Genomic DNA, 13,014 nt, shown 5'->3' on the forward strand with positions numbered 1-13,014 from the left:
GATACAACTACTTATGCTTTATTCAAGGTTACTAGATGCCCTGTCTTCAGAATATTTCAATAGCTAGGCAAAGTGAATTGAACTATTTTGAAGCACTTTTTATTCTTTGATCACAGATGATAATAGGATGAACAATAATCTTTCATTTCTTTACAAGTTTATTAGCTCTATAAATACTTAAGTTTATTTTAGAATAAAACCAACATGATGAACACCATCCAGCTTTAAATTTATGACTTAAAGGACTACTATTTGTTCATTCATCATTTATTTAAATACAGGTTTAATTGTACAATCGTGATTTTCAAAAACTAGTGGTTTTTTTAATCTGTTTTTTGAATATATGAACTCATGCATTTGCTTAGTGAGAACTATTACATATTTTGACATCAGTTTGGTCTATATACTGCTTTATTTCTTAACATTCCAAATCTAAGATACCATATTTAAACTTCTGCTTTCATGTTTCTAAAGCATTTTTTTCTGTGTGCCTAGCATGCCCAATTCAGTCCATTATGCATGTCTTCTTGGGTATTAGCTTCACTTTTCACTGTACTGTGTAGCAGACTTGAATGGCACTTAGCACTACCACAGTGCTAATATACAATTTTACTGGCAACGAGTGGTTCTTAACTGGAGACGATTTTGTATCACCACCGCCCCTGAGGAGACATTTGGCAGCATCTGGAGATATTTTTGGTTGTCTCGACTGAGAGGATGCTACTGGCATCTAATTGTAGAGGCCAGGGGGGCTACTGCAATGCACTGGATAGCCCCCACAACAAAGAAGTTATCTGGCTCAATGTGTCAATTGTGCCAAGGTTGAGAAACTCCACTGATGACCCAGTTTTGCTATTTGGCGATTTCATTCTTCAGAAGATACTGATGGAAATGGGAAGGATTCGATTTTAAGTCAACATCCCCCTCTAGATAGCTAGTGTTTCCAGTATGTCTCCTGCTACATAGGAACAAGTTTTTCAGCTTGAACTTTGAACATCTAATAAAGCCTTTGTGTTTTTTCTTGCTGGCGACTGTATTCTTAGAGCCTAGAGTAAAAAGATAAAAAGATAATCTCCAGGAAATTATAGTGAGTGGAAAAGCCAATCCAAAAGTTTGCATATTGGATGACTCCATTTATATAACAATTTGAAATGACAGAACTTGAAATGAGAGCAAATTAATAGTTATCAGGGTTTAGGGTTGAGGCTGGGGGAGGGAGAGTTGGGTGAGATTTAAAAGGGCAGCAGAAGGGATCGTGTTCAGTATCTTGACCTCAGAAGTAGAAACATGTAGCTACATAGGAGATAAATTTTTTTAGAACTTAATACACATACAAGTAGTATAAGTACAACTGGAAAAATGAAAAATATTGGTGGATGTATGCACGTCAGTCTCATAGTTGTGATATTGTGTCATAGTTTTGCAAAATGTTATTAGGAAAAATGGGTAAAATGTAGAGAGGAGATCCCTCTTTATTGTTTCTTATAACAATCTATAATTTATCTCGATAAAAATTTCATTTAAATATACAAAGATAAATGAAAGATTACATGCTGCTTTATGGAATAATCAGGCCGGAAGTCACATATCAGTTTTAATGTGGGAAACCTATGCACATGCACATACACATTCAAGATTCTGTAGACTAGTACTGAGTTGAAAATCATAACCAAATTATATGGTTTTCTTAATGTAAAGCTTTACGTTAAGAAAAATCTAATAAAGATTTAGAAGGTTTTTTGCCAGCAAAATAGTCTTCACAGAATGTCAGCAGGTTCTGAATACAAGAAGTTCACCTTCGCAATTTTCAGTCTGAGTAGCGAAAATCATAGTTGGTGTGTGACCATTGAGTATCAATTACCTGTAAGCAGTTAATCCATGACAAAATAGAAAGTTACATTCAACACAGTATGTCATTATCAAAATATAATTGATTTGTCCAGCTGAAAATAGCCTGTGAAACTGGTCGGTAAATATGACATTAATTCATTAAGACAAGATTTTTGCTTATTGTTTTTTTAAGTAATACATGTACATTATTTTTAAAATGCAGTTGATTCATATGGGTATAGAGTAAAAATAAATGCCTCCTACCCCTGCTGGGTCATACAGCTTCCCATTCAAGAAAGTATTTGTGCGTTCTGTTTGTATTTTGCAACACCTCCACATGCAAACATGTGTAAATATGTGTGCATCCCATTAAGATCAGTTTATACAGAAAATATATTCTGTTCCAATAATAGTTGTATTCAGCACCTCTTTAACTTGTTTACATTGTGAGAAAAGTTAACTATTGTTTGTCAAACACATATTTTTATTCTCTCTTTAATTAATTTTATTTGCACGCATTCCATATCCACTACAAATATACTCCCTTTCCCCTTTCCCCCATTCTCTGGTAACCTCTAATCTACTTTCTGTATGCAGATTTGCTATTTCTAAACATCTCTTATAAATTACATCATACAGTATTTTTCCTGTGTATCTTGCATATATCACTGAACATATTTTCAAGGTTCTTCCATGCTGCAGCATATCTCAGGACATCATTCTTTCTTATGTCTGAATAATAAATATTTTGTTGTATTTATGTAGTACATTTTGTTTATTCATCTGTTGATGAACAATGGCTTATTTCCACCTTTTGGCTATTACGACTAGTGCTGCTGTAAACATTGGTGTACATGTATGTTTGAGACCCTATTTTTATTTTCTTTGGGTATATACTTAGCGGTAGTATTTTTCAGGTCTTATGATTATTCTTTATTTTGCTTTTTAAGGAACCACCATATTGCCTTCCTCAGTGGCTGTACCATTTTTCCTTCCCACTATCCATGAGAGTTCCAATTCTCCACATCCTGTCCAACCCTTAGTTCCTGCTTTTTAAAGAACAGTCGTCTTTCTGAGTGTAAAGTGGTATCTCACTGCGACTTTGATAACATTTTCCTAATGACTAATAAGGTTCAACATTTTTTCATATGTTCTTTAACCCTTTGTATAACTCCTTTGGAGAAATGTCTTCTAGTCCTTTGTCCATATTTTAATTAAGCTAATAAACTTTTCATGATGTTTAATATAGCAGTTTAAATTTTAAATAGAGCATTAAAAACTGTAGGTTAGAAGTAAAGGAAAAAGAAAACTACCCAGGAAGTCCAGATAGCTGCAAAATATACACTTGCTCAGTATGTCTCAAAAAGGAGGTCTTTTTTTACAGCTAAATGAGTGTACTAAAAAATGGTCTACAAAACACTACTCAATTAAGATGATCTTTCATAGTCAGATACACCTTGCACTCTCTCACAAGGGTTCACATTATATACACACAAAGAAATTTCTCCCTACATTTGAAAAACCAAGGTACCTTTTTTCATTCCCAATATTTTTCAAATGTACTTGACCACTGAACTCCTTTTTCATGGTGCATTTATTAACGAGAATTCATTTCTATGTGGGAAATTTATAAGTAAAAGTTATTTTAAAAAAAGAATGAACCTTTTTCCAGTAGTTTATAAATTCTTTCAGAAAAACATTATAGCACTAAAGCTTTAATTGTATATTAACTTATTTTTTTAGTGTGGATTGAATTTGTGACATTTAAAATTATTTGGCAAATAATACCATGAGTAATTAGTTTATTATTACGCTATCATAATTGTTTGATAGCAGAAGAAAATAATTTTTGGTATCATAAACTTGTCAATGATTCTTATTTGTTTTTGTAGACTTTTGGAACAACGATAGTTATCAATCCTGAAAAAGATAAAGATATGGTTCAAGACCTGCTGGATTTTAAAGATAAAGTGGACCACATCATTGAAGTGTGCTTTCAGAAAAATGAAAAATTTATCAACTTGATGAAGGAATCCTTTGAAACATTTATCAACAAGAGACCAAATAAGCCTGCAGAATTGATTGGTAGAAATATATTTCTATAGTTTTTTTAAATATGAAAAATAACTCAAAGTTCAAACAGATTTTTTCCCAAAATGTTCAGATTCCTCATGGGGAGGGAAGAGGTAGGATCTTTGTCAAGCTGTGTTTCTTATTTTCAAAGAAAGCCATATACACACATGCACACACACGTGCATTTTTTTTTTCCTAAGTAACTACAAATATATGGTATTTCCAGAGGGCGAATGTTGTGGTAATCTTGTAAAATTATGACGCTTGACTTAACACAAAAAAAGAAGATACAAAAAGGAAGTTACTTATCTGTACTTTGTTTTGTGCCTTGGAGAATATGAATTTGCACTTAACTGGACTGTCAGCCTTAGAGCTGTATTATGTAAAGATCAACTATAATTCCCTATCTTGGTTATAAGCAAGTAATTCTATTCAAAAATTGATTGAGGTGTGGTACAATGGTGGCTCAGCAGGTAGAAGTCTTGCCTCCCATGCTGGAGACCCAGGTTCGATTCCCAGTGCCTGCCCATGCAAAAAAAAAAAAAAATTGAGAAAATCTATTATATATAATGTCTCTGCATTATAATGATAACTTCATCAGTCTGGTTAATATTTAACGTGAGATATTACTTAATTACCATCTTTGCACTCTCTAATCAGTATTAAATTAGAATAAAATTGGATGAGATCTCAAAAGATGGCATATTTTTTATAGAGCAGAAAATATTTTTTAACTGCCTGAAGGGAAGAATGTATCCTAGAAAAGTCATAGATCCGTAAGAAAAGAAGGTGAAAACAGTTTTTAAATTACCACTTTATACTAGTATTTCATGATAATATTAAAATATATTTCAGGATTCATAGAATTTCATTTAAAAAAATTTACTGGACTAAAAGGGTGAAAGAACGGATTTTAAGTGTGGTGTAAGATAGACCATATGTTGATTACTGTTGAAAATGTATGATGGGAGCATGGAGTTCATTATAAAATTGTCAACTTTTGTGTAGATTCAGAACTTCCATAATGGAAAGTTTCAAAGAAAATCACAAGGCAATTCAATTTGGCATTTGGATACTTTATTGATTGTAGTTGTCTCTAAATGAACCCCAATGTTTAGCTTTTATGAATTTGAACTTCTGTGAGTCTTAGGATCTGTAATTATATAGAGATTCTCATCCTCCCTTTCTTAAGCCTCTCTTCTTAATTGATTTGTGTCATCTCAGAAACAAGAATCCGTAAGTAGAATTACTGTCAATCTGCATTCAGAGATAAAACATTGTTCTTGGTTTTAAACCATTTGTACTGCTGAGAAAAATTCTTTTTGTTTGAGAAAATCTGATCTAAGTTTATTATACCACAACTTGAAGATAGAATATTCCAGTATCAGGAGCAATATTATATGATGAAAACCCAAACATGTAATTACTTAAATCAAGCTTTTATTCTGAGATTAGAAAAGATTTTTAAGCTCACTTTTTAAAAAATCAGTCCTTGGTTTTATAAAGTTTAGAAAGTATTTATTCTTATATAATTTAGAAGCATTTATATTTAAAAATAAGATTTTCCCTTTTTTGTCATGTCATTTTAGAAAAATTCCAGCATACTACTGATAAATTAATACTTATAGAAATTAAAAATGTTATTTTTCTAATTTAGAAAATGTATTATATAATGAATGCTTATTTTTCAAGTAATTTAAGCTCTTCCTCTCACAGCGAAGCATGTTGATTCCAAGTTAAGAGCGGGTAATAAAGAAGCAACAGATGAAGAACTAGAGAGAATCCTGGACAAAATCATGATAATATTCAGGTTTATTCATGGTAAGAAATACTAAAAATTATTTTTATTAAAATTTAGCACTTAGAAAATGCAATATAAAATATATTTAGACCCTGTGTTTCATGCAATTAGTTGACAAACGTTTTTCCTTTTCTGTTGATAACAGGAAACTGAGTGATAGCAGGCAGTGATTAAATTGAAAGTATTCTTTGTGAAAGTTTAACATAGCAATTTCAGTATCATTAAAACTTGTTTGCATCAGAATTAACACTAATTTGGGTTTTCTAGCAATTAAAGTATAACATTCATATTCGCTGATGTCTTCTGTTACTGTTATTTGATTATAAATAGGTAAAGATGTTTTTGAAGCATTTTATAAAAAAGATTTGGCAAAAAGACTCCTTGTTGGAAAAAGTGCCTCAGTAGATGCTGAAAAATCTATGCTGTCAAAACTAAAACATGGTAAGCATATGTAAACCTGGGATTTTTTTCCTATCTTTAATTGTTGAGAATTTATTATAATGTTAAATGTTGCTGATGATGATTTAACAACTTAACTTTTGTAACAGAATGTGGTGCTGCGTTCACCAGCAAACTAGAAGGCATGTTCAAGGATATGGAACTTTCGAAAGACATCATGGTTCATTTTAAACAGGTGGGAATTTTGTTTTTCAAGTAAAACAGGTTCTTTGGTGTTTTTTCTAATTATCCCACTTTAAATTATGTTAAATAAGAAAATCTTCATTCTTAGGAATTGCACTATTAATGTTTTATGTTAATATTAATGTTTTACATGTTAAATTCAAAATGAAAAAAAAAAGGAATCCCTAAAAATACATAAGGTAAAATGTTATTTTATGTTATATTGGTGGTGGCATAACTAAAAGAAAAAAAATCTGTTTCCGGTAACACTGGAACACAATATTTGGTTATATATCTTTAGAGAATATATTCAAAGGACTAAAATAAGTGAAAACGGATATTAAACTTTAATTTAAAATTATATTATTTACTTTTTTATTAATTATTATTTTTTAAGATTTTCTAAAATAATTATTTTATGTTGGATTTCTTCTTTTGTTTTAGTATATGCAGAATCAAAGTGATCCTGGATCTATAGATTTAACAGTAAATATACTTACAATGGGATACTGGCCAACATATACACCTATGGAAGTACATTTAACTCCAGAAGTAAGTGTTTTAAAGAAAATTTTGTTCTTTATTTTTAATACTATGCTGCCAAGATAGTTTAGACCATTCCCATTGTCACACCCATACCATGCACAAGTATGTTATCTTTTAAGGTATAAGTATTAGAGTTTTTTAAAATCACACAGTAAGAATCAAAATAATCTTGGCATAGTCTCTTTAAAGCAACATTTCAGTGGCTTTTATCACAATCTTTCTGTGGCTCCTTTTGACTTAACTTGATTTTAACTTGCAAACTATTAACAAGGTCATCAGATTCTCAGTCATCAACACAGACATCTTATTTATAATAATTTGCTTATAGAGTTGAGAGTTCTACGTGTCTACTTATTATTTTCTTCTGTTATAGACAGTTTTGAAGCTTTGTGAATGTCATTATTTAAGGCCTTTTTTTTAGCCATGGATATAGATACTATGGTTGATTCACATTATGAGGTAGAATCCTGTGCTCAGTGAGCTTAAAATTAAACAGAAAACAGACAGTTGCACCCTTAATTACACCCAAGGTAAGGTGTAAAGAGCTTCAATAGAAAGACATGTGCTATAGGAGTATAAAAGGATTGATTTCAATTTGGAATCAGGGAAGGCTTCAACACTTCAGCTTGATGAATGATACCTTCATAGGCAGAAAAAGGGATGAGAGTCTACTAAAGCTAGTGGAACAGAAAGAAGAAAGAAAGGTGGGGAGCTGTGGAAATGCAGAACCTGAATCATAAAAGACAAAGGCTGGGACCTTAGAACATGCCTCACATCTGACATTGGGCTACTCTCTCCCTCATGAAACCCTATTCTTTCACTAGCTAAGACAATATTTTGTCTTCTGTTTCCAACCCTACTGGTCAGTTGAACTGCTTGCATTTCCCAAGCCCCTCCATTTATCTCATTCTTTCATGAACTAGAAAATGGAACTTCCTTCTCTAGGCATCTACCCCACCCCATCCTGTTCCTAGCAACTTGACTTGCTCCTACTACTTAAGACTTAAGATTTATCCTAACTAGTCACCTTCACAAAAAAAATCCTATTTTCTCACCCCTCTTCTATTTGGGTTAGGTACCTAAGTCTGAGTGCCAGTTCCACCCTGTGCTTGCCTCTATCATAGCACTTAACACTATGCAAATTTTTTAACTTTTTCTTTAGAAATAATTTAGACTTAGAGAAAATTTGCAAGAATAGTTCTCAGAATTCCCAAATACTGCTCACCCATTTTTTTAGCATTTTGCCACATGTTCTTTACCATATTCCTTCTTTCTCTTTTTTTTTCCAAAACTGTTTGAGAGTAGGTTGCTTCATGCCCCTTTGCCTTTAATACCTTAGTTCTTCCTAAGACCGTAACTACAGTACAGTGTCAGGAAATTAATATCAATGCAATAATAGTATCCAGTATATTATTCATATTCTACTTCTATCAGTTGTCTCAATAATGTCCTCTGTCGTTTTATTTTTATCTGGTATAAGATCCAGTCCAGGATCACATAATGCATTTAGTTGTCATATCTTTAGTCTGCTTTAATCTAGAACAACTACTCAGCTTTTTCTTTTCTTTCATGATACTGGCATATTTTTAAAATACAGGATGGTTTTTACACATTGCCTCTCATTTTGGGTTTGTTTGATGTCCCTCATGATTAGATTCAGATTATCCATACCTAGCCATAATGCAATATAAGAGATGTATTCTTCTCAGGATATCAGGTCAAGAGGCACATGATATTCATTTGTCCTTATTAGTATTAAATATTATGATTTGATTAAGGTGTTAGTTCCACTGCAGTATTGTAGTATTTTTCCTTTTGTAACAAATTGTAAGAGATATTTTTTCAAACTGTATAAACATATTCCTCTCTCATCGTGCTTGATGATTGCAAAATGGTGACTTTTTTTTTTCTTACTCCATTAATTCCTTCTATATTTAGTGGTTGGCATTATACTCTAAGAAAGAGCTTTTCCTTCTGTCCTTTTGGTTTACTTATTGCTCTCTCTATTTTCATCGTATAAACTCATAAATTCTTATTTTTTCTTCTAATTGTGGTAAAATACCCGTAACATATAGTTTACCATTTTAGCAGTTTGTAAGTGTGCAGTTCATTGGCTTTGAAAACGTTTACAAAGAACTGCAACCATCACCACTATTCAGAACTTTTTCATTATCCCAAACAAAATCTCCATGCTCATTAAGCAAAAATTTCCCACTTCCCCTTTCCCCTAGCCCTGATAACTTCTAATCTACTTTCTGTCTATGAATTTGCTTATTCAACATACCTCAGATAGGTGGACTAATACAGTGTCTGTCCTTTTGTGTCTGGCTTGTTTCACTGAGCACTATATTTTCAAGATTCATCCATATTGCAGCATGTCTCAGAACTTCATTCTTCTTTATGGCTGTATAATAGTTCATGATATGTATATACCACATTTTATTTATCCAGTCATCTGTTGATGGACACTTGGTTGTTTCCACCTTTTGGCTATTGTGAATAGTGCAGTGTGAACATTTCTGCCCAAGTTTTTGTTTGAACACTTGTCTGAATTCTTTTGGGTCTGTACTTATAAGTAGAATTGCTGGATCATATGGTAATTCTGTATTTACCTTATTGAGGATCTGCCAAACTGTTTCTTAAGGCAGCTACACCATTTCACATTCCTACCAGCATCATATGAGTGTTCCAATTTCTGCACATGCTCAACAATACTTATTTCCCACCTCGTCAACAATACTTATTTCCCATTTCTCTGGAATAGCCATCTTTGTTGGTGTGAAGTGGTATCTCCTGGTTTTGATTTGCATGTCCCTAATGACTAATGATGTTGAACATCTATTCATGTGTTTATTGTCGATTTGTATTTCTTCTTTGTAAAGATGTCTGTTAAAGTTATTTGCCCATATTTTATTTGTTAGTGAGTTATAAAAATTCCTTTAACAGATATGTGATTTGCAGCTATTTTCTCCATTTTTCAAATTATCTTTTCACTTCCTTGATACTTTCCTCTGATGCAGAAAAGTTTTTAATTTTGATGAAATTCCAGTTACCTATCTTCCTTTAGTTTTTTGTGCCTTTGGTGTCATATGTTAGACTCCTTTGCTAAATTCAAAGTCATGAAGACTTTCCCCTTTGTTTTCTTCTAAGAGCTTTATAGCTTCCATTTTGACATTTAGGTCTTCGATCCATTTTGAGTTAATTTTTATTATGGTGTGAAGTTAAGATACAACTTCATTATTTTGCAGTTGGCTACCCAGTTGTCCCATTTCATTTATACAGTTGTACCATTTCATTTGTTGAGAAAACTGTGCTTTCTCCATTGAATGGTCTTGGCAACTTTGTGACAATTTTTATCAGTTGACCATAGATGTATAGCTTTATATCTGGACTCTCAATTCTATTCCACTGATCTCCATGTCTGTCCTTTGCCAGTACCAAGCAGTTTTGATCACCATAACTTGTTAGTAAGTTCTACAATCAAGAAGTATGAGTCCTCCGACTTTGTTCTTTTTCAAGATTATTTTGGCTATTTGGGGTTTGTTGCAAATTCTATATGAATTTTAAGATTAGCTTTTCCGTTTCTGCAAAAAGACCATTGGGATTTTGATAGGGATTGTGTTGAAGCTGTAAATCACTTTGGAGAATCTTGCCATCTTAACAATATGAAGTCTTCCAATCCATAAAGACAGGATGTGTTTCCTGCCATTCTGTATTTTAATTATGTATTTAAAACCTTATGGGACCACGGTGGCTCAGCAGGCAAGAATGCTCGCCTGCCATGCCAGAGGACCCGGGTTCAATTCCTGGTGCCTGCCCATGTAAATAAAAAAAAAATTCAAAAAAAAAAACCTTATATATCTCAGTAAATTGAGCACTCCTTAAACGTAAGAATTTGGGACATTAACACTGATTCATACAGTAATATCTAAAAAATTAGGTGCTCAGTAAGTATTTGCGTAACAAATATATAATCTATTGTTTGAAACTTAGAATGGTGAAGAAATATATAAAGAGCCTGAAAAGATAAATTACTGTCTAATTAACTAATGTTTAAATGCTACATTAAGGAATTTCTACTTTTGTATATAGGGAGAGTGGGGAACATCAAAAGTGGGTTTTGTTGTGTTTTCTCCAAAGCGGAATCTTCAATCTTGTAAATAAATCTAATTAGACATCCTTCCTCTTCTTGGCTTCCCTTTTCTTTTTTTTTCATTATCATAACCATAAATGCGCTAAAATATAAAGTTTCTAAGTATCATCTAAAACAAAGATCACAATATATCCCAGTTTCCCAAATACATAGTTGCTTTACACTGAGAATCTGAGTGGTATTATTAACAAGGCCTCCTTTCACTCTCAAAAGTGTTCTGGTTTGGGTGCATTTATATGCTCACCCTATCTAGTGTTCATATTTATATCCATAGTTTATATTTTCCGCGGTTACCTCAAAATTGCTTTTTTGAGCCTTTCAAAAGTATTTTCTTAATAAAGTGATACTGTGCAGTGCTGGCAAGGGTGTAATCAACACACCCAAACGCTGGTGGTCAAATGCAAAACTAAAACAACCCTTTCAGAAAACAATTTGCAAATGTGGTATAAATGGGAAAATGTTTACATCTTTTGAATCAACATCAGAGCTGTTAGGGCCATATGAGTTAATACATCTAAAATGCCTGGAATAGTAGCTAGCATATAGTTAGCACTTAAATAATACCTGCTATTTCTGTTATTATTATTAATCCCATTCTTAGGAATTAACCCCAAGGAAATAATTCTTTAGGAATAAAAGAAAATTATACATTAAGAGGTTTATCACAATATTGAATTCATTTTTTTAGGTGTAATAATGGTATAGTGGACATATATTTTTTTAAGAGTCCTTATCTTTTGGACATACGTACTGAAATATTTACAAATGAAATGGATATACTATCTGGGATTTGGTGTTGTTGAAGATGGGTATTGGGTACATAAGATTGACTGTGTTACTCTTTCTGCTTCTGTTTATGTTTGAGAAATTCCATACCTAAAACTTGGGGAACAAAATCAGACAGTTGCAGCATTATACATAGCTGTGGATTATCCTGACACATACACCTAAATTTAGGCAAATTGGATTACACTGTTCAGCAGAACTATGGAATAGAATAATAAATTATCTTATGATGATTAACTCATGATTTAGGAAAGCAATTCTATTGATTAGTTGTGTGGAAAATGATTTGAAAATAAGAGGATACTACATAAGAGATAACTGTAGGAACCCAGATGAGAAATAACAAATTCTTACAGTTCTTGTACACCAATGTTAATTCACTACAAATTGTTAGGGAGGTGGGTTACATGGTCTACTAGAGGGAACAATGTGTGAAAAACCTGAGGTGAGAATAAGACGGTACATTCGATAAAACAAAAGATTAGACTATGGAGAGCCAGAGTCAGAGAAGAACAGAACAGACCAGTGAGGTCACAGTTTCCAGAAGAAAAATGTTCTTACTTTCTCTTTTTTCTCTCCAAAACACTCCTCCTTCCCCTCTCCCCCTACCATCCACTGGTAACCACTAAGCTACTCTCCGTCTCTACAAGTTTGTAATTTCTAGTCGTCTCTTTTAAATATCTTATCATATTTGTCCTTAAGTGCCTTGCTTATTTCACTGAGCATGATATTAAGATTCTTCCATATTGAGCATGTCTCAGAACATCATTCTTTCTTCTGGTTGAATTATATTCCATTGTGTGTATATATAAATATCCACATTTTGTTTGTACATTTATCTACTAATGGACACTTGGGTTGTTTTTTTTTATCTTTTGGTTATTGTGAATAACACTGTTATAAACATTGGTGTACATGTATCTGTTTGAGACCCTCTTGTCACTTTATTTGAAGAGATACTTAAAAGTGGAATTGCATGGCCAAATGGTAATTCTATATTAAACTTTTTGAGGAAATGCCATAAAACTTCCCACAGTGGCTGTACCATTTTATAGTCTCACCAACAGTGCACTAGAGTTTCAGTTTACCACATTCTATCCAACACTTATTTTCCATTTTGTTTAATAATATCTATCCTTCTGGGTGTAAAGTGTTATCTCATTTGGTTTTCATTTGCTTTTCCTTGATGACTGATGATGTTCAG

At 32.5% G+C, this 13,014-nt stretch overlaps 1 protein-coding gene across 5 annotated transcripts in view; it reads left to right on the forward strand.

The window, feature by feature from the left end:
• The window catches only part of CUL4A (cullin 4A), a 67,995-nt gene that overhangs the window by 37,605 nt on the left and 17,376 nt on the right, over positions 1–13,014 (forward strand). For all 5 annotated transcript variants that reach the window (XR_013174744.1, XM_077158731.1, XM_077158733.1 and 2 more), the window contains 5 exons: positions 3,723–3,915; positions 5,620–5,724; positions 6,035–6,145; positions 6,253–6,338; positions 6,770–6,877. Coding sequence is in view for 4 of the 5 variants with exons in the window: in XM_077158731.1 (XP_077014846.1) it covers positions 3,723–3,915; positions 5,620–5,724; positions 6,035–6,145; positions 6,253–6,338; positions 6,770–6,877 (603 nt within the window). In the remaining variant the exon portion in view is untranslated. The remainder of the gene's footprint in view (positions 1–3,722; positions 3,916–5,619; positions 5,725–6,034; positions 6,146–6,252; positions 6,339–6,769; positions 6,878–13,014) is intronic.

Source organism: Tamandua tetradactyla, chromosome 4, assembly GCF_023851605.1.
Source record: "Tamandua tetradactyla isolate mTamTet1 chromosome 4, mTamTet1.pri, whole genome shotgun sequence".
Lineage (NCBI taxonomy): Eukaryota > Metazoa > Chordata > Mammalia > Pilosa > Myrmecophagidae > Tamandua > Tamandua tetradactyla.